This window comes from Gobio gobio (genome assembly GCF_949357685.1).
Source record: "Gobio gobio genome assembly, chromosome: 8".
Taxonomy (NCBI): Eukaryota; Metazoa; Chordata; class Actinopteri; order Cypriniformes; family Gobionidae; genus Gobio; species Gobio gobio.
The window spans coordinates 34,157,927-34,184,379 of record NC_137114.1 but is presented as its reverse complement, the minus strand read 5'-3'; the positions used below and the strand labels follow the sequence as shown (position 1 = coordinate 34,184,379).

At 37.3% G+C, this 26,453-nt stretch overlaps 2 protein-coding genes across 3 annotated transcripts in view; both read left to right on the top strand.

Moving 5' to 3' along the window:
• Window positions 1-9,418, top strand: part of gkup (glucuronokinase with putative uridyl pyrophosphorylase) — a 29,305-nt gene extending 19,887 nt beyond the window's left edge. Inside the window, exons 14-23 of the mRNA XM_079823583.1 lie at window positions 4,784-4,800; window positions 4,962-5,019; window positions 5,111-5,203; window positions 5,284-5,344; window positions 5,926-6,039; window positions 6,121-6,178; window positions 6,300-6,368; window positions 7,262-7,325; window positions 7,466-7,537; window positions 8,620-9,418. Of these exons, the coding sequence (XP_079679709.1) occupies window positions 4,784-4,800; window positions 4,962-5,019; window positions 5,111-5,203; window positions 5,284-5,344; window positions 5,926-6,039; window positions 6,121-6,178; window positions 6,300-6,368; window positions 7,262-7,325; window positions 7,466-7,537; window positions 8,620-8,706 (693 nt within the window). The 3' untranslated portion in view covers window positions 8,707-9,418. The remainder of the gene's footprint in view (window positions 1-4,783; window positions 4,801-4,961; window positions 5,020-5,110; window positions 5,204-5,283; window positions 5,345-5,925; window positions 6,040-6,120; window positions 6,179-6,299; window positions 6,369-7,261; window positions 7,326-7,465; window positions 7,538-8,619) is intronic.
• Window positions 9,419-9,629: 211 nt separating this feature from the next.
• The window catches only part of ubash3bb (ubiquitin associated and SH3 domain containing Bb), a 32,809-nt gene continuing 15,985 nt past the window's right edge, over window positions 9,630-26,453 (top strand). Inside the window, exons 1-2 of one of the 2 annotated variants that reach the window (XM_079824611.1) lie at window positions 9,797-10,053; window positions 15,534-15,568. In XM_079824611.1, coding sequence (XP_079680737.1) covers window positions 9,913-10,053; window positions 15,534-15,568 — 176 coding nt within the window. In that variant the 5' untranslated portion in view covers window positions 9,797-9,912. Of the gene's footprint in view, window positions 10,054-15,533; window positions 15,569-26,453 lie in introns of both variants that reach the window. The other variant, XM_079824612.1, reaches the window with a different exon arrangement.

The window sequence follows — 26,453 nt, the reverse complement described above, 5'->3', positions numbered from 1 at the left end:
ACTTGAGATGATTAGTCAAACTGTTATTGAACAACCCTCGAATTAAATCGACATAGTGCACACAAAAATGAAAATCAGGCTTTATCTCCGAAACACTTTAGCATATTCTAACCAAACTTGGTGTGTGTTATGCCAGCCATGACCTGAGGCTGCCTGCAGCGTTTCGGCGCAGTGCCACCTAGTGGTCCAGAGATACAAAAATTTGATATTTTTGATTATAACTTAAGAACGCTTTAGCCAAATATCACAAAACTGGTCTCTTTAGGGTCGGGGCATCACGCCAAGCCATGCCATAACCAATTTTCCCATATCAACCATTTTGGGCGTCGGCCATTTTGAATTTTGTCAGAAAGTGCTATGTTTTACAAACGCATTGGCGTATCGTTACGAAACTCGGTGTGTGTCTTTGTCACCAAGCCCTGAAAGTACACAAAAAGTTTCAAGGCAGCGCCACCTTGTGGACAAAAGTTATAGTGAATTTTCCAATAATGCTAATAACTTTTGATTAAATTTGACTATTGTCATAAAAATGGTTTCAATATATTCCTTGGGTGATGCCAAGAACATAGATCCCAATTTTGCCATATTTGGCCAAACATTCTGTTCGCCATTTTAATTTCCTTCAGAAACCTACTTTTTCGAACTCCTCCTAGACTATTTGCCTGATTTTCACCAAAATCGAATCGTAACATCTTCAGACCATGACAGCAAAAAGTTATTCATTTCGTGTCAACAAACAAAACCGTTTTCATATACTGCCAAAATTACTTTTGAGGCTGTATCTCTGCAATGCTTTGACATAATGACACCAAACTTTGCCTTTGTCATTGTCATCTCACTCTGACCACACCACATCAATTTCGTTACTGCGCCACCTATTGGTCGAAAGTGACAAACCATTAAATTATATTATTAGTGACTGTATATGTGATTTTTCAGCCATTTTTGACTAAAATCATCTTAAAATGCCTTTAATTGCTCATTGTTGCAGTTGGTCTAACCCTCCCAGCCATGGTGGCATGTCTTGTCTAGTTCTTTGCGCTTGGCCCCGTTAATGGCTGCTCGCAGCTATATTTAGGGGTTCAAGCACGAAGTGCTGAAACCCTATTGTAATTGTAAGGGTTTTTATTATTATTATTCTCCGCTAAAACGCATCGTGCAGCCCAAACCGTAAAGGCTGGAGCATTGAAACTTTGTCAGATGGTAGCCCAAAAATCGAGGAGAGGTTATCAAATTATGAGCCAAATTGGCCTATAGGTGGCGCTATAGCAATCAATTGCGCGAAACTGCTCATAACTCCTAAACCGTAAGTCATAGACTCAAGTGTCTTATATCATTGGAAAGCTGAATACCTGACGTAAATAATGTATATCTCCGATTTCATTTCCGGTAGGCAAATTTTTCCGTCATTTTGAATTTTGTTGAAAAACTACTTTTGCGAACTAGTCCCTGGATTTTAACCCGATCGGAACCAAACCAGTGCAGAAATGTTCTCTGGAGTCTGAATATCAATAATTATCGAAAAAAAGTTGAAATTTCGATTCACGGTTGCTAAGGTGCGGAAAACGAATGTTGTGGGAGGAGCCTATTTTACTAAAATGGCTATAACTCAAGAACAAAATGAGATATCTTTACCAAACTTGGTACACATGTGTATGGGCTGAGTCTTTGGTCACGATAAAACAATCGCGACGATTGAACACTTGGTGGCGCTATAACACAAAAAAAACATGAAAATGGCTATAACCACCCGACCGCTAGTCCAATTGACTTGAAAATTGGTATGCAGTGTCTTGGTCCAAGGTACCATATATGTCTATGAGGACATTGGCGTATCTAAAAAAACATGGCCGCTATCGGCTAATGAAGTTTGAGCACCTCTAAGACAAGGTTAACGGAGGCCGATCGGAATGAAACTCGGTGGGCATGTTTGACTCATGGCCCTAGAGGTCTGTAAGAATTTTGAAAGAAATCGGCCTCTAGTTGGCGCTAACGAGTTTTATGGCCCTGTAATCACGTGGTGTTGCACACATAAACCAAATATACATATCATATGATAGGTCTCCTCATGCTGAATAACTTTGCCTCTAGAAGCATTGCTGTCAATCAAAGCGTTCATTAAATATTTGCAATTATGTTTAAAACCTACTTTTGCGAACTAGTCCCTGGATTTTTGCCTGATCGGAACCAAACCAGTCTAGGACAATTCTCTGGACTCTCTAGATTAATAATTATTGAAAAAAAATTGAACTTTTGCATTTGGATGGCTATAACAGGGTCATTTAGAAGAGGGGCGTAGCAAAATACACTATACAGCTTATAAATCCTAAAGGAAAACTCAAAACTTCACGAAAATTGTTATGTATATGTGACATAACATGCTGAAGAAGCATGCAAAGTTTTATGGAGATCGGACCATAGGTTGCGCTATAACTGTTAAAAAGCTTTGAAAACCATGTATTCCCTATGGTGAATTGCCTGTATTGGCTGTAAATGGTATTTTCTATCTCTGTAATCAGGTGGGGTAAAAAACATCCACATAATGTGCAGAAATTATGATAGATCTCTTCATACTGAACAACTTTGCCTCAAGAACCAATACTGTCAATCAAATTGTTATTTATTTATTCACAATTATGTTAAAAACGTATTACCTAAAATTGCCACCAGATGGCAGCAGAAGACCACTCATTGGTTCATTCTGCTTACTAAGCATATTTAAACTTTATAAAATCATTATAATAAATGTTGCAAATGACATTTTGTCAATGTTTATCAATTAATTTGTTCATTTGATTAATGTTTTTACAATAATTATTAAATTACAATTAAAATAATGCCTGAAAATATGTTTTAAAGGGGAAAACCTGGAATAAGCTATTTGTTACCCATCATTTATTTCAAATATCTATATCTCCAACAAAATGTGCATGTGAGTTAAGCACGTCTGAAGACATTAACTTGGAAAATGTGCCAATTAAATGAAAAACAGACATTTAAAATGAAAATGAGCCAATGAGTGGTTCTCTGCTGCCACCTGCTGGGCTTAAATGGTCATTTTGTCATTCTATTTACTTATCATGTTCTATAATTCCTATTTAGACATTATAAAGTCACTATTACAATATTTACAATTACATTTTGTCAAATTAATTTATTTCAAATATATTATGGCGTATTACCTAAAATTGCCACCAGATGGCAGCAGAAGACCACTCATTGGCTTATCCTCTAAACTAATATTGTTCAATCATATTTAAACTGTGATCGTGCAGACCAAAGCGTAAATGCTAGAGACTTGAAACTTTATCAGATGGTAGTACAAAAATCGAGGCTAATGTTGTCAGAGTATGAACTTGATTGGCCAATAGGTGGCGCTACAGCAATCAAAAGGGCGAAATGGCTCATAACTCCTAAACCGTATGTCGTAGACTCAAGTGTCTTATATCATTGGAAAGGTGAGTCCATGACGAATAAAACGTATATCTCCGATTTCATTTCCGCCATGATAGATTTTCCGCCATTTTGCATTTTGTCAAACAACTACTTTTGCAAACTAGTCCTAGGTTTTTTGCCGGATCGGAACCAAACCAGTGTCAAAATGTTCTCTGGAGTCAGATTATCAATAATTATCAAAAAAAGTCGAAATTTATATTCACGGTTGTTAAGGAGCGTAAAAATAATCGTTCAGGGGGGAGCCTATTTACTAAAAGGGCTATAACTCAGGAACAAAATGAGATATCTTCACCAAACTTGGTACACATGTGTATAGGCTGAGTCTTTGGTCACGATAAAAAAATCGCGACGATTTAACACTTGGTGGCACAATAACGTGAAAAAACATCAAAATGGCTTTAACCACCTGACCGCTGGTCCGATTGACTTGAAAATTGGTATGCAGTGTCTTGGTCCAAGGTACCAAGTATGTCTATGAGGACATTGGCGTATCTTAAAAAACATGGCTGCCACAGCCAATTAAATTTGAGCACCTATTAGACAAGTCTCATGGCCCTAGAGGTCTGTAAGAATTTTGAAAGAAATCGGCCACTAGTTGGCGCTAACGAGTTTTACGGCTCTGTAATCACGTGGTGTTGCACACATCCACGAAATATGCATATCATTTGATAGATCTCCTCATACCAAACAACTTTTTCTCTAGAACTGTTGCTGTCAATTAATATGTTCATTAAATATTCCTGAGTATGTTCAAAACCTACTTTTGCGAACTAGTCCCTGGTTTTTTGCCCGATTGGAACCAAACTAGTCTAGGATAATTCTCTGGACTCTCTAGATCAATAATTATTGAAAAAAAGTTGAACTTTTGCATTTGAATGGCTATTACAGGGTCATTTAGAAAAGAGGTGTGGCAACATACACTCAAAAGCCTATAAATTCTAAGGGAAAACTCAAAACTTCACGAAAATTGTTTTTGCATATGTAAGATAACATCTTTAACAAGCATGCAAAGTTTTATGGAAATCGGACCATAGGTGACGCTATAACTGTTAAAAGCCTTTTAAAACCACGTATTTCCTATTGTAAATTGCCTGTATTGACTGTAAATGGTATTTTCCATCTATTATTTCAGTGTTTAAAATCTTGCTAAATAAAAATTAATGTCTTTTGATGTTTGTGTGCTTAAAGGCCTTAAAGGCTTGAACCCCGCTAAATGCTGCTTGCAGCTTTAATTATTATTATTATTGATATTTGCAGTTGTTTAACTCGAGTTGAAGTTCTAAGATTGTGGAGTAACACTGTACTACATTTCTTTGATGACTTCTAGGGTTTAGCTGGCAGTAGGTAAGTCGAACATTGACTACAAACTTCAATGAACATTAACAGTCAGGTTCTCCAAAGCTCATTCATGTCTATTTAATTTGTAATCAAACAAAAATACACTTGCTGTTATTAGGGTCACATTTGAATATTCTAACTGTACCATTTGGGTGTTCTCTGTGTAGTGCAATTGTGTCTGCCACACTGAAGTGCCTGATGAAGTTTTACAACATCACAGACAATGTATGTTCAGCATTCACTAATCAGTGGATAGATTTAGAGCTTCTTTTTTTTATGTTGAAAATTAGCTTACATAAACTTTATTCTGAGTCAGGATCTTCCTAAACCAGTCAGAGCCAACTTCATCCTCAACGTAGAGACAGATGAGCTGTTCATCACAGCTGGTCTACAGGATCGCGTTGTGCAGGTATGTATATTCATATTAATTTGACCCATCTGACTTGCACTGTGTGGAACATGACTGTCTCTGTATTAACTTACTAATAGGTCTATGAAGGCTTGGTGTACATGGACTTCAACAAAGAGCTTATGGACGAGCGGGGTTATGGTACTGTCTTTGAACAGAAATATTATCCTGGGCAATATAAATAGCATTTTTCAGTATTATATTTAAACCTGTGATTTACGCTACAGTTCAAAAGTCTCTAATGCTCACCAAGGCTGTATTTATTTGATTTAAATATACAGTGAAATTGAAAATAACTATTTCCTATTTTAATATAGATCATTATGTGATTTATTCCAGTGATGATACTCTAGTTTCTCTTCAGTGTCACATGATCCTTCAGAAATCATTCTAATATGCTGATTTGCTGCTCAATAAACATTTTGTATTATTATTATTATTATTATTATCATCAATGTTGAACTTGAAAACAGTTGGGCTGCTTAATATTTTGTGGAAACCGTGATACATTTTTTTTTCAGGATTCTTTGATGAATAGAAAGTTCAAAATAACAGCATTTTTGGAAGTAGAAAATATTGTAACAATGTAAAAGACATTACTATCACTTTTGATTCATTTAATGCGTCCTTGCTGAATAAAAGTGTTAATTTATTTCTCCCTAACTTTTAAATGTTAATGCATTTGCAATATAAACCTGAAATTCCTGTACTGTTTTCTATAGGAGAATACATTCCCTTGGACATGAACGATCTTCCCTTGTTCTGGCTGGCATACTTGGGCGATCCAAGTGATTCTGGACGGATTCACAGTAATGTTAGACAGCGCTGGTTGAACGGTGAGTCCTGCTTTATGCCTTGGTTTATGTTTTGATAGTGAATAAATATAGCTTTTCTTAAGTCTTGTTCACTCTGGACAGGTGACTCTGCTGTGGTTGAAGCTATGAAGTCGTTTGCTGTACTCACAGACCAGGCCCGGTTGGTTCATCTTTGAGCATTGGTCCTTCAATAATTGTAGCGTTACATTTTTCATGCAGAATTTGGAATAAAAGATGGTCAATGAAAAGTGCTTTAAATGTGCTTTTCTCACCTTATGCAGGGATGCCTTTCAGTGTAAGGACTGGCCCAGACTCGCACAGCTCATGGATGAAAACTTTGAGCTACGGCGGTATGATGTTTTAGTCCATCCGTCAAACTCCAATAGTCGAATAGAGGTTGCATGTCACTAATCTGTTGGTTAACCTTGTAGATTTAAAGGGATAGTTTACCCAAAAATGAAAATTACCACATGATTTACTCCCCCCTCAAGCCATCCTAGGTGTATATGACATTTTTCTTTCAGACGAATCCAATCGGAGTTGTATTAAAAAATGTCCTGGCTAATCCAAGCTTTATAATGGCAGTGAATGGCAGCACAAAATTTGAAGCTCAAAATATTATAAAAAATAATCCACACAGCTCTGAGGGGTTAATAAAGGCCTTCTGAAGCGTACTAATGGGTTTGTGTAAGAAAAATATACATATTATACACGTAACACAGTATAAAGTAAAATATCTAGTTTCCGGTGGACCGCCTTCCATATTCAACTTATGAAAAAAGCGTTACTGGCACGGCGATGACGTAGAATAAGCGTTTTTGACTGCGAGAGGCATTACACTTTCTTTGTAAGTTGAATCTGGTCTGCTGGAGGCTAGATATTTTACTTTATAAGGTGTTAAATATGGATATTTTTCTTACAACAAACGCATCGTTTCACTTCAGAAGGCCTTTATGCCCTGGAGCTGTGTGGATTACTTTTATAATGGATGGATGCACTTTTTTGGGCTTCAAATTTATGATAACTCCGAATGTATTCGTCTGAAAGGAGAATATCATATACACCTGACTTGAGGGTAAGTAGATTATGGGATCATTTTCATTTTTGGGTGAACTATACCTTTAAGGTATAAGAACCAACAACAAATCCTTCATTATGTGATCTAAATCAAACAGGATTTTAATATGCTCATTTATAAATGGCTAAATAGATGCCTCTGTTGAAGGTGCATTGTGTCCATCAGGTCGGTGTATACTGAAGACTGCTTGGGCCCTGGAAATCTGAGAATGGTACAGCTTGCGAGACAGGTAAATGAAGTTTCCCAAAGATTTCTGGTGAATTAACTGCTGCATTGAATTATTCCATAAATGCTACTAATGACATTAGAAGTAATCTGACCTTTAGAAAAAAGCAGCACATCTGAATGATTCTTTTGTTGTCTGTGTAGTTTGAATCTGCAGTCAAATTGCCCGGCAGTGGTGGTGCTGTGGTGGGCTTGTGTATGGACCAAGAGCGGCTGGTATGGCAGATCTTTCTACTTTTATATAATGCTTGTAAATTTTTATTTATGTAATGTGTGAATTACCATAATTAGGAGGTGGCAAGTAACTTAGGACTCTACTCAGAGTTATTGGAAATTGTAACATTCATAACCTCAAAACGTTTGTACAAGATACACTATCTATCTGTAAACCATTTTAATGTATTTGGTTTATAATTTAAATTATTTTATATTAAGACATTTTGAATTATATCAAACACAAACGTACAGTAGTGTTCAAAGGTTTGTGATCTGAGATTTTTTATGCTCACCAAGGCTGCATTTATTTGATCAAAAGTACAGTAAAAACAGTAATATTGTAAAGTATTTTTACGGTTAAAATAACCCTTTTCTATTTTAATACATTTTAAAATGCAATTAATTTTGAATTTTCAGCATCATTACTCCAGTCTTCAGTGTCACGTGATCCTTCAGAAATCCTTCTAATATGCTGATTTGATGCGCAAGAAACATTTCTTATTATTGCTGAAAACAGTTATGAAAATGTAATATTTTGTAACATTGTGAGATTATAAACTTTGTAACTTACTATCACTTTTGATCAATTTAATGCATCCATGCTGAATAAAAGTTTTTAAAAAATGTCTTTCAAAAAAAAAAAAAAAATAATATATATATATATATATATATATATATATATATATATATATATATATATATATATATATATATAAAAAATATTATTACTATTATTTTTTTTATATATATATATATATACCAAACTACTTTAAACTGCTGCCATTTTGGTTAGTCAAGTTAGCCTGACATTTTAACTTTTTAATTATGAGTTTGCTTTTTTTTCAAAGTCTTGAACTTGTAATTACAGTCATTTTAACATGATGTGAAAACAGCATCAACTATCATAAACAGATCTTGAAATTGGCTTATTTAAATTTAAAACTAACTTGGAGTGGGATATATTTTTGATCTTTTAACAAGTAACTGCTGAATTGTAATTTAATTTATGAACAATAAAAAAAGTATTTCTTCCTTTCTTTGTGCCCCAGTGTAAAAATATCTTTATCATGTTTTACCACTAGGTGGAGATGAAGAGGGCTTTCCAAGAGGCGGGATGTGTGTTTTGTCTTATTGTGCCTTATGACCCGTCAGTGCAGGGTCAGAACTGATCACTCAGAGAAAAGGTTATATTAATTGTTGGCCAAGAAGCTGAGTCTGATCTAAATGGTCTGCTAAACGTACAGCTTAAAGGCATAGTTCATCCCAAAATTGTAAATTTTACAATATACATTACAAACACGTATGACTTTATTTGTTCTGTGGAACATAAATGATATTTTAAGGTTTTATTTTTTGGTCCATACAGTAGAATGGTAGCCAAAACGGTTTGGTTACTATTCTTCAAAATATCATATTTTGTCTTCCACAGAAGAAAGTAAGTCATACAGGTTTGGAACGACATGAGGGTGAGTAAATGATGACAGAATGTACATTTGTGGGTGAACTCTTTGCCTTTATATTTGAACTTGAGTTAAAATGAACTCAGTGTTTTCCTATTTCAGACTTTTATCACAGGTCATTGTTTAGTGCTGGGTGGGGCTCCAGTTGTTGTACGTTTCAGATAAAAATGAGAAACAATTGACTTTGCAATGCCTTTCACACCCATCCTGTTCTTGTGTCGTAAAGACTTTTTGTGCCGAGTCAAGAGTGTTTACTTTATTTCATTAAGACGTGATTGAGAATGGTGTTATTTAATCATGTCTATGTATTATTATAGTCAACACTACCAAATTACTACCAAAAATGTCTCCCATTTTGTCAATATGTAAATGAATCCAATAAATCCTTGACTCACTTTGCGTTAGTAAATGACATGGAAGTAAACAGAGGTGATTGTGTGATTGAATGTGTAAATATTTTGTCAGGTCATGTGTTTAACAGTTGGCTAATGTGAAATATTATTAACCTTGGACTTTCAGGTAAATTCGACTAATTAAAGGAGGTTAGTTTCAAGCATGACGAGTGAACGGGTCGCTGCTAGTTTGACAAGCATAATAACACTTGAGCTGTGTCTCAACCTCGTGACCTGCCTACATATAGCATTTTTTTCTGGCATACAGGCGCGTTGCTCAAATATGCTGCCGTGTTCTTACTTGGAACCCGCCTATGATTGTCAACATTATGTTCAGTAGCCTATGTAGGCAGCTGACTTGGTTTTGAAACACAGATATTATCTGTAGCTCGTTACTACTACTGTATACAAACATAGGCTGCGGCTGTCAGGAGGAGGGACCGATTATGCTTACAGTCATAGTGTAAAGCGCTAAATAAGCAGATGTGCATGTGTCGTATCCGACTATCGTCAGTATCATTTGATGGGTCTGAAGGATGGCAGCAAAGGAGGATCTTTACTCAAAGATTATTCCGCGCAGACTGAGACAGAACAATTGCGTCTCTGTCAAACATGGATCCAATCTGGACGTGCTGCTGTCGATGGGATTTCCTCAGATGAGAGCGTAAGTCCTATGTTTATAATATAGGCTATAAATGGCGTTCTTAAAATTATCATTGTATGAATAATGAAAATGTTTTCGTCGATAAAAGTTCGTCTGTAGGGTGTTTTAACACTCTATTGAACCTAATTAAATTATTATTGAGATGGTTTACTTTGACTTCAAGTCGGTATTAAGTCACGAAACTGACTGAATAACCTTTGGGATAATGTACATTCAGACATGAAGAAAATGTTTATTATGCAATCCAAATGGCTTGTATTATATCGCTTACAAGAAAAGCTTTTAATGGTTTGTCATTTAGGTCACTGGTGTGTTTTTTGTAGCCTTCATGAGCATCACACAAGAGAAAGTCTAGCCTTTTTTGGTAATTGTCAAAAAAACCACAGTGCGCTCGATTTAAACTAGGGGATTATGTCTAAAGCAATGTAAAAATGTCATGTCATTTGAGAAAGTCATTGACTTTCTTATCGTATCCTGCACTAATGTTTTATTTTTTATATATATATATATATATATATATATATATATATATATATATATATATATATATATATATATATATATATATATATATATATATATGCCTAAATATAAAATTATAATATATGATATACATGTGAGGTAATGCTTTATTTTACCATGTTATGTTACATAGGCTACTTGAATTAAAAGAGAACAATGGCACACTCTTAAGAATGGCATTTATTTACGGCTAGCCTTTGTCAAGGTAGAGTTTAGGTAAAGATACCAGACTTGTTTCCTCAACTTGCACCTCAAAAAGGCATGTGTCTGCTTTGTCTTACATGTAGGCTACTTACCATAGTAATAACAGTAAATTATGAATAATTACACATAACTAACTTTCTAGTTACAAATAACCCTCAACCAAACCCTAATCCTCTAAGTACATGTTGTTCATTTATATTACTCAGTACTTAAATATATAACTACATTGTAACAATGACACCTTAAAATAAAGTGTAACTAATGTAACAAATACAACAATTTGAAGTGTGTGCGACAGGGTCATGGGCGGCCAAGGCTCATTGATGCATGTGGGGAGCAAAGGCTGGCCCGTGTGGTCCAATCAAACAGATGAGCTACTGTAGCTCAAATTGCTCAAGAAGTTAATGCTGGTTTTGATAGAAAGGTGTCAGAATACACAGTGCATCACAGTTTGTTGCGTATGGGGCTGCATAGCCACAGACCAGTCAGGATGCCCATGCTGACCCCTGTCCACCGCTGAAAGCATCAGCAGTATCAGAGCTGGACCACGGAGCAATGTAAGAAGGTGGCCTGGTCTGATGAATCATGTTTTCTTTTACATCACGTGGATGGCCGGGTACGTGTGCATCGTTTACTTGGGAAACACATGGCACTAGGATGCACTATGGGAAGAAGGCAAGCCGGCAGCAGCAGTGTAATGCTTTGTGCAATGTTCTGTTGGGAAACCTTGGGTCCTGATATCCATGTGGATGTTATTTGGACATGTACCACCGATCTAAGCATTGTTGCAGATCATGTACACCCTTTCATGGAAACGGTCTCATGGCCTCTTTCAGCAGGATAATGCGCCCTTCCACAAAGCAAAAATGGTTCAGGAATGTTTTGAGGAGCACAACAACGAGTTTGAGGTGTTGACTTGGCCTCAGAATTCTCCAGATATCAATGGATGTGCTGAACAAACAAGTCCGACCCACCTCACAACTTACAGGACTTAAAGGATCTGCTGCTAACAGCTTAGTGCCAGATACCAAAGCAGACCTTCAGGTGTCTAGTAGAGTCCATGCCCTGACAGGTTAGGGCTGATGATTTGGCAGCAAAAGGGGGACCAACACAATATTAGGAGGTCATAATGTTATGCGCCTGGTCGGCATTATATATATATATATATATATATATATATATATATTAGTGCTGGGCATCGATTAAAAAAAAGTAACTAATTAATCGCACTTTTCTCTGTAATTAATCGCGATTAATCGCAAGTTTTTAATATTTTACGTTTTTAATATTTTGATATTGTAATAATTTCAGTTACTCTCCAAATTAATGTATAAACAATTTAAAGACTGCATATTTTAAATATGTGTTGTATTGTCATATTTTTATGAATGAAGGCCAGTATCACTGATACTAAAGTGTCTATGAAACATTAATGACGTTACATTACAGTATAACTGAAGCTCCCAATTTCAACATTTATTAGTCTTTAAAAAAACAACTTTTAATTTAAGTGAACTTAAGACAATCTTTACATAAACCCAAAATAATACTTGTTATATGTACCCATGGCCTTCCCTGTTATACATATACAGAAATGTAATAGTTATCTTTCTTAACTGCATAAATAATAAATTAAATATAGATGAATCATCATTAAAGCTAAAATTTTCTCTGTTCCCGTTGTTCTTTGTTGAACATTAATGACAGGCATCATCAGTGCTCCTGTCACTTTAAGAACAGCCGCGGATCTCATTTCCTCACAACTCTTTAAGTTCATTTAAGACGTTATTTAACTAATTTAAGACTCTAATATGAGAATACTCAAAATCCTCTGTGTTATTGTTTGTTCAAGAGCAAAAGAGAACTCGATGTGAGCAGGAAACTGACGCGAGTCTATCTCTGCGTCGAGTGTGTGTGTGTGTGTGTGTGTGTGTGTGTGTGTGTCCCTTGATTAGCTGACATGAGACGCATCCACATAGACAGGACACTGACACACACACACACACACACACACACACACACACACACAGACAGACAGGACATTGGCACACAGCGCGTTCGCTTGTGTCTTGTCACGCTTGGAAGCATTTACATGAATAAGAGCGTGATGATCATGTAACGCTAAGCAAAAATGGATATAAAAACGGACGCTGCGTTATTTGCGTTAAATATTTTAATTGCGTTAAGCTGAAAAAATTAATCGCCCGCGTTAACGCGTTAATTTGCCCAGCCCTAATATATATATATATATATTCAGTTTTTTAAATGTCCTATGTGAATGCACTCATGCATTTTGTATTTAACTAGCGTGTGTGTGTGTGTGTGTGTGTGTGTGTGTGTGTGTTTGTGTGTGTTGTGTGTGTGTGTGTGTGTGTGTGTGTGTGTGTGTGTGTGTGTGTGTGTGTGTGTGTGTGTGTGTGTGTGTGTGTGTGTGTGTGTGTGTGTGTGTGTGTGTGTGTGTGTGTGTGTGTGTGTGTGTGTGTGTGTGTGTGTGTGTGTGTGTGTCAAGCTTTGTCAGGAGTTATTAATATACTCTCCTTTATGGATGTTTTGACCCACATAACAACAGTGAAGTGCCCTGATTTTCTGTAAAGGACTATTTTAAAGTTAAGAGGTTTCAGACTGATCAATTTCCCTTAATCAACCAACAGAGGTAGGACCACCATCATACTGACCCAGTCAATGTAAAAAGGTGGTATATGTGTCCTGGCTGTAACATGTGGGAAGGAACATCTGTGCTTATTACAGCATGAATGATTTGTAAGTCACAAGGTTTTATTTTCATTCTTATTTTGGCTCATAATCGAGAAAACCCAAGACTATGCAGCTGTTCAACATTAAATAAAGCACATGTAGCTGATGTGTGCTCAGTCTTGTGTGGGAAGTTTCTTTTTTGTGGTCCTGGTGTTTACTTGTTTGGTCCTGTTGCATTTGGAAGAGATCACAGGGATGTTTTTTTTTTTCTTCTTTTTGTTATTTTCTTTTTATAAAAAAAAAAGAAAATTCTCAATTCTTTGCTCATCCTTATGCTGTTCTAACCCCATATTACTTTTTTTTCTTTCATTTGAATACAAAAGCAGAATTTTTAAAGAAAATCTTGTCCTCTCTAGTCCATATAATGAAAGTGAAATGACAAAAAAAAGCACCAAAGTATTCAGTATTACTTGGTATGAGGAATTTATTGAAATTTAAGTCATTATTCACTGATAACCTTCACCGCCAGAGAGCTGTTAACTCTTGCAGCCGGATCAGTTAGTGATTAGAAAATCATTCTCATTGCTATCATTCTAACCAGGAGAATCATTCGGGAGAACAATCGCTCAGACTAAGGCTGTGTTTAACTCCACTTTTAGACATTCACTCACAAACTTCCCTAAGCACTTCCCCTCGGGGGAATCCCCGCCGCCATTTTGAAGTGCTTTCAACTTCGTCAAGTGGACGAGAAAAGTTTATTTGGACAGACCCTTGACTCCTCAATTTTGACAGAGGGAGTGAGTCTCAACATGTACACTTCAGGCAGATCCATAGTCCACAATGCCACACAATTGTGACGTCACAGCCGATCGCGCTTAATTTACCAACTCAACTCTAGTGTATGATATTGGCATTATTTTGACATTTAACCGCATTTAATACTTGTAGTAGCTACCATAAGCCTTTTTTAAACACAGTTATAGGTTATTGTATGATACTTTTTATGTGTATTTTTAATAGATTCATATTTAATATTTGTTTATATTTCATTTTTTAATAGCCCAAGCATACATACAGGCCTATAGAATGGTGAAAAAAAACTAATTCATAAGGGAAAAAATATATAAATAATAAATCCGCTCTATTGCAGATTCCAAGTGATCAAAGGGCTTCAGGTGTTCCATTTAAGCAATGACATGCAATGAGTGAATGAGACGGAGAGAAGTTAGTGAGGGAAAGGCATTAAAAATTTGAATTTAAACACAGCCTAGTTTTTCTGGACAACCGGATTAACAGATTATTTTAAAAGATTTGATTCACAAGATTGATTCATTCACAAATTGAACACAACTTCTCATAAACTCACCAAGTTTGTGGCAGTTCAAGTTCAAGTTAAGGCAGATGTCAAGATTATTCAATTCAATTAAATTCAAATTTATTTGTATAGCGCTTTTCACAATACACATTGTTTCAAAGCAGCTTTACAGAAAGTGCATTTCATAAATGTACATTGAAAAATGTTAGAAAGAGAATGTTAAAGAAAAATGTTAGAAAAAGTTAATCAATCATGTATTAATTTAGACCATAACAACGCTGGCGTTGAGTCGTCTCATCACAGGTGTTGGAGCATCTGAAGTCTCCATGAGAGACTGGATACAAACTGGAGCTGACGAACTATTTACCTCGGGACTAGTGTCCCGAGATAACAACAGAAAAGCAGATGGGAAATAATTAGCATAGCTGCTGTTAAGAATATTAATGCTTTTGATCCGATTTAACTGTAGTATAAAAGGTAATTATAATGTGAATGCTTGGCTAAAGAGATTATCACTGAATAACAACCTAAACTGGTAGTTCATGAGTCATTTGGATCAATTTTATGATACTTTTATGATGCATTTTTTTATTTTGGAGTTTGACAGAATACATGAATTAACTAGTTCATTCACTTTCATTATATTATAATATATAATTATTTAAAAAATATATATATTTTATATTATACATTTAAAAAAGTGTGGGCAAGAAGTTCTCCAAAAATGTCTCTTGTGTGTTCACAGATGAAAAAGTCATACAGGTTTGAAACAACAGCAGGGTGAGTAAACGGTGACACAGTTTTCATTCTTGTGTGAACCGTTAAGTTTGACTACACTAACCAGTCCTTCTCGTTATTCTCTTGCTCATACGTATATCACAATTACTGACTTGTCAAGGTAGCGTTTACCAGTAGTCAGTCTGCGCATATAATAATGCTGTATCAGTGTGGTTTTGTCTCAGGGTCACGCTGTGTAAATGTCATCAACTTCCTTCCTGAAAGATGACAGAGCAGGAGATGAGATCGCGACCATGACCTCCCCGTGTATAAATATTGAGATCCTTATCATCTTCCGTACTGAAAGGCCACATTATGTCTCTCACAGCCTGTGAGGATGCATTTCATGTTTCTGATGTTCTGTGGATACAAGTGGGCCATCAGTTGTCCCGGTTGCCTGCCCTGGTCTGGCCACATTTGCCGACAGGCCTGCAGGTGTTGGCTGGCCATATTTTGGGATGAACAGCTGTGCGCTCTGTGTGGCAGGGATGGCAGCTGGTACTTGCGGGCCTTGGGGCATGTGGGATAGTGTCTGTTGCTCTTGCCGGGCGTCAGTGAGATCAATCGTATCTTTTTCTTCTTCCTCTTTGGCTCAGCTCCCTCAGTGGCTGCTGGGATAAAGGAAACAGATGTAGGCCAGCACACTAGCATAAATAGGGAGCGAACCTTTCCTCCACTGCTGAAAAAAAACAGACACAGGCACAAGAGTGGGATCCACAGAGGCAGTTGTTATAAAGTCTGCCTACTCTTCCACTCCTCCACTGTTTATAAGGGGCCTGTATCAGTGTGTGTTCTCTCATTTGTGACTCCACCATCTGTGGCGGTTGTGCGATTGCCAGAATGAGAGCCGTGTGTCCAAATGCGGGTGTTCTTCCACCCTCCTGCTCAGAATGAAGCTCTGGAAGACACACAAGGATGCAGCTAAAAACAGCCATAATGTGTAATACTATAAAGTTTTATGCCGACGATGCTAAAGCTGATTTTTCAGCATCATTACTCCAGTTTTCAGTGTCACATGAAATCGTTCTAATATGCTGATTTGGTGCTCAAGAAATACACTAAAAGTATTGGGACACCCCTCCAAATCATTGAATTCAGGTGTTCCTATCACTTTCATGGCCAAAGGTGTATAAAATCAAGCACCTAAGAATGCAGACCGGTTCTACAAACATTTTTGAAAGAACGGGTCGCTCTCAGGAGCTCAGAAAATGTGTACGTGGTACCGTGATAGGTTGCCACCTGTGCATAAGTCCATTTGTGAAATGAAACGACTTACCTGACTGCATTGTGCCAAGTGTAAAGTTTGTTGGAGGGGGGATTATAGTGTGGGTTTGTTTTTCAGGGGTTGGGCTTGGCCTCTTTGTTCCAGTGAAAGGAACTCTTAATGCTTCAGCATACCAAGACATTTTGGACAATTTTATGCTCCTAACTTTGTGGGAACAGTTTGGGGATGGCCCTTTTCTGTTCCAACATGACTACGCACAAGTGCACAAAGCAAGGTCCATAAAGATATGGATGAGCGAGTTTGGTGTGGAGGAACTTGACTGGCCTGCACAGAGTCCTGACCTCAACCCGATAGAATACCTTCCCAATACAATTCCCATAAACACACTCCTAAACCTTGGGGAAAGCCTTCCCAGAAGAGTTGAAGCTGTTATAGCTGCAAAGCTGCCTCCAGATTAAGAATGGGATGATATTAAAGTTTATGTGCATGTAAAGGCAGGCGTCCCAAAACTTTTGGCAATATAGTGTATCTCTTGTTATCAATGTTGAAAACGATACTGCTTAATATTTCTTTGGAAGCTGTGATATTTTTTTCAAGCTTCTTTGATGAGTAAAAAAAAAATCAAAAGAACAGCATTTCTTTAAAATAGAACTCTTTTGTAACTTTGTCTTTACTGTCATGTTTGATCGATTTAATGCGCCCTAACTATTATAATTATATTTATAATTTTACATATATTACTATTGAGTGCAAAACAGTCCAGTACTGCAGTAGTACATCTTCTAAACACACTGTAGACATTAGTTATCTGTCTGCAAATCTAGTTGAAAGTGTTATTCTGGATTGCAGTGACTCTCTTGAGCCTCTTGACAAAGAATCAGGCTAAACGGAAGATCTGTAAACAGGAAACTTAGGGATGCAGAGGTCTGAGCTGTGGGATTTCCCCAAAGAGCCGAGTGAAAGGTGTGTCCATGCCTGCTTGGTCAGCTGGATGATTATGAAAAGACGCTTTGTGGAGATTATCTGGAGTGATTTGTAGAAAACAGATCGATGCATCATCAAAGAACAAGAACTGTGTAAAATACACTGATCTTAGTTGTGCACTCTTGTAAGTGAGTTGGGGCATATTTTTGAATATGCTTTTAAAAACTAATCTTTTCCCCTCTCCATTTACTTCTACGTTTTTGTTCAATACACATGAGGATAAAGATGTACAAATTCATCGAGCAAAATAGGCGTGGAAGACTTTGCTGATCACAGCTTTTCGTATGAACAGTCATTATTAATTCATTATCATATGTGAATCACCCCCCACTGCACCTTCAGCAAATTGTAAATGAGTAATAGGGTAAATTGGAAATAGCTTGTAAGACATATAACGGCATCTAAGTACATGACAGGTCGTGAGTGGGGCGTGTGTGGGCGGATATTCCGTTTTTTTATCTTGTTTTAAGAGGCATATTGGTTATATGATGGGAAAATATTACTTCAAGCGTTATGACCTACTTTAAATTTTAATTAGTGGATGTTTTCATTATCATGCTTGGTATGGGCGTTAATATTTCATGTTGTTAAGAGCTTTTTCCATGAAATGAGATTGCCATAAAAACGGATTTGTTGAACTTGTTAACTTGTATACCTCTTTGGTCTCTTTTTCTTTTTCATGCAGTGCATACTGTGCACGGGGAAGAATTTAGGGCCTGTTACCCCTGTCATAGAGAGAGATGACTTGATCTGGGCTGCTTTATTATGAAAAAGTGCAGGTCTATTTTTATAAGAAAATGGGGAAATGAAAAAAAAAACCATTTAGTGCAAATAATAATGTAACTAACCATATCAAATCAGTCTTTATATTGTTATATTATATTTAAAATAGTTAAATAAATTAATCAACTATTAGGAAGAACAAAATGCTTTTTTAGTTTTATGTTTTTTGTCTGTTGTCAAGTGAAAGGCCATGAGCCTAATCAAAAAATTTGGATAATACTAATACAATATTAAGCAAAGTGATCGTGTCATGTGGATTGTAAAGCACACTTCCGTATTTATAAAAAGAAAAAAATCCCTTTCATCAAATGTCATGTTAATAATTTGCATGTTGTTGAGCATGTACACGATCATGGCAATATTACGATTTTCGAAGTCGACTGCTAGCAATTAAATAGTCTTTTCAATGAACAAATAATATTGTAAAATGTTATAGCAAATTTCATCTTCTTATTGTGTGATGTACTTTCAAACTAAATTGAAAACAAAATTTGTTTGCTGGGCTGTGCTTCGTTCTAGAAAAAAAAAGAGTTTAAGCAGTCACATAACGTCTGTAACAACGAAAAATGTTTTTTTACTTTTTTGAGAGGTCAGGTTCACACCAAACAAATATGCAGACTCTCCGTGGCTTTGGGTAAACTCTTTCCTGTTCGAGGTCATTGTAGAACAGAGCTTAGGGGAAGTCCTGGTATACCTTGAGGTTTCGCTTCAGTGGTAATAGTTGAAATGAGGCTATGTGTGGTCTTATGATGACCTGTTCACACAGGCTGAAACACTAATACACTCTACAATCCCATGTAACCACAGTCACAGTCTCACTTAGTGCTTCCAGAACAGAAACCGTCTCACAATGTGTTTTTTGTTAAATGAGAGGCTTATTTGGTCACGCAAATGCTGTTAAATTGACCTCTTCTTCTAATGACATCAGGTTCCAAGTTTTCTGGAAATGATAAATTTGGCTGTATTCTTTCTTACCCTGACATATTTTTATTTTCATGAGCATCTTAAAGAATTGTTCTGTAGATTATAAAGTGTTTAATGCAATTACATAAGAAGTAACTAACTAAATTACGGAAAATCAAGGGAAAAGTTTTTAAATTACATCCAACACTTTATGCAGGGCTCCGTAATACGCAAATAAAGTCCAACTAACTATACTATCATGCATAGTTAGAAAGATAAAGGTTTATCGACTTTAAAAATGTTATGGGAAATGTTTCCCATATGTTTTGTTGTTGATCTCAAAGGTTGCGTGTTGGAACTCTACTATATTTTGACACAAATGTATCTGTCACTTGGTAGAAGCTAGACAAATAAAGATGTTTCAAAGAAGCAATGCAAGATCAAAGAAAATATGATTCAAACTGCATTTAATACTGAAATACTTTCCATTTAAGGTGCATTTTAAAAAGCTTTACACTTTTTGAAGCAGTATTCTCACTTCAAGATGCAATCACAGACAGTGTGTATGAGACACTGAGAGAAGTGTGATGCTCACCTCTCCCACGCAGCATATCAGGTCCTTCACTGGCTCACGTATAGAAATCATAAAAATATCATCTCATTTCTTTTTACACATGTTCTCCACTGTCACAGACCTCAGAACATGGTGTCATAGTGTGAGCACGTAGTCTAGTAGTCGATTCAAAATGACACATGGTCCACTGGAAAATTACAAGTACATCTTTCCTCTTAGCTCATAGACTTCAAACATATTCTCATCATACTGTATGCTCGCTCAGGCCTGTTACGTTAATGCACTTAAATTACATGCGGCATGTTGAATTTAACGATAAACTCTACTGAAATAATTGAATAGTTGAAAAAACCTAAATCAACCTAAAAATCAAAAAATCAAAATTTTATTTTGTTGAAACCATGGAAACACAAAAGACGCTTTAATATATTGTGTGTTTTATTAGACAAGAGAACAAGTGTTTGGAGACATTTATAGACCGAAAACTAATTGTACAGTAATACAGCATTTTCTCCATCATACAATATGTTTTCAAATGAATTGCACTACCATTTAGCAATTTGTGTAACAAGTGTCTCATAGCAGCCGCGTAGTGAACGCAGAGAGTAACGTTATAACATCATTTTCAACACACTCAAATGTATCTAATATGAGCTGCGTTACCCCACATACGCTTGAGCGGAAGAAGCGGAAGTTGCTGCTGTTGAGCCGTGTGTAACGCTCGTCTCTCTTATGCAAACGCTCTAGCGATATGGCAATCTCAACACTCGGCCCTGCTCTGCTTCATACTACAGTAACATTAATAATCTCATCCATTAACATGATTTCTGCCCGAGTCCCGTCCCTATTCTTGTCCACTGGCTGTGAGTAGGGTTGGGTATCGTTTGGGTTTTTTTACGATACCAAACCGATAATTTTAAAACGGTACCGGTGCCTGAACCGATGTAAAAAAAAAAAAAAAGCCACAAAATAACGGTGGATGATTAAAGAATGACTTTGTATTGAAAAAAATTATAATAAAAAATTATTTAAATTGAAAAATTTATTAAAAGTTTAAAGTATACTTAAATATGTAAATATACACTCACCTAAAGGATTATTAGGAACATTGAAATTAGGAACATGCATTGATTATTCAATGCATTTAGGGGTGTGGTCCTGGTCAAGACAATCTCCTGAACTCCAAACTGAATAGGAAAGAATAGGAATAGGAAAGAAAGGTGATTTATGCAATTTTGAGCGTGGCATGGTTGTTGGTGCCAGACGGGCCGGTCTGAGTATTTCACAATCTGCTCAGTTACTGGGATTTTCACGCACAACCATTTCTAGGGTTTACAAAGAATGGTGTGAAAAGGGAAAAACATCCAGTATGCGGCAGTCCTGTGGGCAAAAAAACCTTGTTCATGCTAGAGGTCAGAGGAGAATGGGCCGACTGATTCAAGCTGATAGAAGAGCAACTTTGACTGAAATAACCACTCGTTACAACCGAGGTATGCAGCAAAGCATTTGTGATGCCACAACACGCACAACCTTGAGGCGGATGGGCTACAACAGCAGAAGACCCCACCGGGTACCACTCATCTCCACTACAAATAGGAAAAAGAGGCTACAATTTGCACGAGCTCACCAAAATTGGACAGTTGAAGACTGGAAAAATGTTGCCTGGTCTGATGAGTCTCGATTAATGTTAAGATATTCAGATGGTAGAGTCAGAATTTGGCGTAAACAGAATGAGAGCATGGATCCATCATGCCTTGTTACCACTGTGCAGGCTGGTGGTGGTGGTGTAATGGTGTGGTGGATGTTTTCTTGGCACACTTTAGGCCCCTTAGTGCCAATTGGGCATCGTTTAAATGCCACGGCCTACCTGAGCATTGTTTCTGACCATGTCCATCCCTTTATGACCACCATGTACCCATCCTCTGATGGCTACTTCCAGCAGGATAATGCACCATGTCACAAAGCTTGAATCATATTATATAGTTAACTATAAACTATATAGTTAACTATATAATGTGTATCTGATATGAATAAAACACGTAGTCAAATTATAACTGTCTGAAAGGATTGTCATTGCCGCTATAGATATCAGTGTGTATTTTTTTTCTAGTAATTATGTGCATTTAAATGTCTGAAACCTAAAATAAATATTATGTGGTTGAAAATACGCTGGCTCAGCGCCAGCCAAAGCGCAAAAGCACGTTTGAATTTAAGTGGCACCGAAATCTGCGTTCTGTTTCGGTCCGGTTACATACCGGTTATATACCGTCATCAAGCTACGCCTTTGTCTTGAATAGGCAACCTCTAGCGGCGAAAAACTACTTAGCGTGCCTTTAAAGAGAGTACACTTTCATGACTGTTTCTTAACACACTTAAGCCGAGTTCACAGCGATTTTCACCAAATCGCTGTTCTTTTCACACTGCACGACTATCTGGGGTAGCATTCAGTTGCTCCTGTGTGCACATTGCATGGAATTGGTGACAGGGGGTTACAAATTGCATGACATTACAATAGGCCTTTATCACACTTCCTATTTCCGGTAAGTGAAGCAGTGTATCGCCACTTCCGGTCCCATTGCAATGCAATCAAAAGCAATGGCTGAATCTTCTCGCCGGTGTTATTGCAGCGTACCCGGCTGCTCTAATTTTAAACAACGACACCCTTACCTCAGTTTTCATGATTTCCCGAGACTGATATGGCAGGATGAAGATCCTTCTTATAGAATAATACGCAGGAGTACGTTCGAGTGTAGTATGCATTTCGAAACTGAGGATGTTTACATCTCATATCTTCAACCTGCTGAAATGTTCCCTTCCAAATGTGCATTCTGAATAATAAATACATTTATTTCCCAACTAACCTGCCACAGTCCATTGCTCGTCTTCTCATTAACAGTGTTTTTCTCTTAATGATCATATTTCATACCTGTTGAATTTACATTTTAAATGATAAACACCCTTACGAAATTTACCATGGTAAATGTAGTGACCATGTTTTTTTCGCAGAGTGATTACTATTTGTATTACCACAGTTTTACTACAAATACCACAGATAAACTATGGTTAGCAAAGCCATGGTTAATTTTCGTAAGAGCAGTATTAAAATAAAATAAAAACATTTCAGTATTAAAATAGATGAATGAATGCACGGAAACAGCGTTAAAGAAATTTTACGATGTTAAACATAGGCTAATTAATCTTGCAGTAATGCATTGACTGTGATGAATATTAAGAATTTTGGCATAAATGTGTGAAATACATACAGTGAAATGATTGTCAAAGAAAAAGGACAGAATAATGACTAAAATATTTAATACATATAAATATGCTCATTCTTATTTTATTCATCAGGTCTCACACACACTACGTGGGGACTATTTAGATGAGACACTGTGTGGTGAAATAATCGTGCATGTTTACGAGTCACGGCTTTCTCAGATCTGCTTATGTTGGATTAACACTTCAAGTTTCGATGAGTTTGGAAAATTCTGTGCACAATAATCAGAATATCTCTTTTCCTGTCCTTGAAAATGTCCAGATTTTGAAATAATCCTGCGGATGCTCATTTTAAGAGGCATTTAGTCAACTAGGTAATTACAGTATTGAAAATATACATAACCGGAAGAACGATACACTGCTTCGACAAGCACTTCCGGTAACCAATTTTGCTGTGAAAAAGGTCTATAGGAAGAATCGCTGACAACTCTGTCTGGTCCCCAACCTATGTTTACTTTGCAACCAAACACACGCAAAAAGTGATAAGGATATAACACAAAATCAGAATCAGAATCAGAAAGAGCTTTATTGCCAAGTGTGCTTGCACACACCAGGAATTTTTCTTGGTGCAGAAGCTTCCAATGCACATATACAATACAAACACAACAAGAACATAGTAATATGTTTTTTGGGCATTTGTCAGCGATTTCACAAAATCTGTTGGAAAGTGAAAATCGAGGCTAATATCGTGCAGTGTGAACTCGGCATTAAAGGAGCTGTATGTAGGACTGTGGCCAAAACTGGTACTGCAATCACTTTCAAATTACTGTAGGATCCAGCAGGAACGTAGGCTGCTACAAGGAGCTTTCAATGGCAAGTGACGTGTCGTACACAGTAAGTTTTTTTTCTTTCTGTTAATTATGTTTATGCTTCAAGAGCGATGTTTTGTGAAGTAATTATGAATCGCAAAAATTTACTAATGGCGATTAGCCAAATATAATCGTAAATATGAACGCTCGTATGTGACAGTACATTCCCACATGAAAAAATACTATAGTAAAATTACAGCAAAGCTAAATAACATTAGCAATGGTCATACAGGTCCACTTGCAGCATGTTTTGTCCACTATATATGCGAAGAACGAATGAGGAATAATTTTTACTGAGGTAACGTTAGGCTACAGTCTCAAATACGTTTTCACATTGCCATATATAGGCGTGCTAATGTTATTTTCCTCAGCGTCCCAGCATAATGACAGAGAAACGGGCTCTGACAATGCATTACTAATGTTAGCAATGACGACTCGCCGTTTTTATTTACCGAACAATTCCTTAACGTTACCTTTTCAATTCAATGACCCACCTCCTCCATCTGCGCTAACCTAACATTACTTTGCACGAACATGCATAACTTTTTTCGACTGTCATGAATATTTGAAATGTCCATTTACATTAAGTACAAGTTAGCCAAACATAGATGAACCTTACCTGTCCAGGAGAAAATTAGCAACGTTGGCATCAGTCTTCAAATTATTCTCCGTTTTCAGCCGTCTCCATCTTTCAAAGGCATCTCTTATACAAATCCTTGTTTTATCTCGGACACTGTCACGACGTTTTTATGATTCATAACGAGGCCGTTTAGGTTTCGTAAAGTTAGACATTGTTTATCCAAAAAGTTTGTAGCTGCAGCTGTGGTAACTAGAGCAGAGCTGGCAACCCGAATGCAGAAACACTACTGACTTCGTGATTGGTAGACAGGTGGAGGGTGGCGCTTCAGGCATGACACAACATGTCAACATCAACATCAGTTGAGGGCTGCAACTTCACTTTTAAAATGACAATATCTTGGCCTGACAACTGTTGTCAGTGATATAAGTATTTGAAATTAACATGATTTCTTAATGTCTAGTGACATATCAGGGCCATTTTATGATTAATTGAAATACATTTCTTACATACAGTTCCTTTAAGCATACTTTAAAAAGTGCACTTTATAATAATGTCAAATAAATGGTAGAAATTCATGAATGCTTTGGAACACATTAGAGATTCTGGTTTCCTGAAGGTTGTAGGTTCAATTCTCAATACCGGCAGGAAATGAGTGAGGTGCCCTTGAGTAAGGCACCTAATGTTATGATCCTGGGTTTTCCTTTCTCTGTCTCCCTCTTGTGGTCATTCACGTACGCACTCACTCATCACGCTCATCCCTACTCATTATCTCTCACAGCTGTTTTCCCTTCCCGATCTATTTCCTCACCTGTTATCTCTTTCTGTCTTGATTGTCTCAGCTTCTTAAGTCCCTCTCCGTCTTGGTCTAGTTGTTTTCGGATTATTACTTCTGCAAATGAGAGACGTTGGTTTGTTACCCGATCTTGTCATGTCCTGTCCAGTGTTTGTGCTCATATTGTAACTGTGTGCAGAGTACCTGTGTGGCGCCTGGCTGTTTCTCCCGTGGCCTCCTACAAGGAATCATCACTCTGTCCTCGTGGGATCCTGAGTTGTTTCAGCCTTGTGGCAGTTTCTGTTTTGGCTCTGTTGCCTGACGTTTTGTTCAGTTTTGCTATTTGAGGACTTTTTCCTTTTGTTCCATTAAAGACTGTGAACTGCATCCTCCCTGGTTTCTTCATCCTCCTTTCACATAACAGAATAATCCGACCAAAGGGATGGACCAGACGAGTAGCAGTCCTTTTCAGACGGCCGTCGAGTACCAGGGTGCTCTGCTGGGTAAGCACGAGGAGGACCTAGCCGCCACGAGACGTGTTGTGGACTCTCTGACCGCCCAACTTTCTGACCTGACCCAGCAGCTCCACTATTATCGCCAGGAGGCCACGAGTTCCGCTGGAGGGCGTGATCCGCCTGAGCCGCGCATCAACAATCCACCGTGCTATTTGGGTGAGCCAACACAGTGCCGATCTTTCCTCACACAATGCGAGGTTGTGTTCTCTCTCCAGCCCTTGACTTATGCCAAGGAACGATCGAGAGTGGCTTACGTGATTTCTCTCCTTGACGGACGGGCTCGAGAGTGGGCTGCGGCTAACTGGGATGCTGAGGCAGACTGTGTCCAGAGGTTTTCTCTTTTCAAGGAGGAGATGATCCGAGTTTTTGATCGCTCTGCTCATGGGGATGAGGCATCTCGTCTTCTGTCCACTCTGCGTCAGGGGAAGAGGTCAGTTACTGATTACTCAATTGAGTTTCGTACTCTG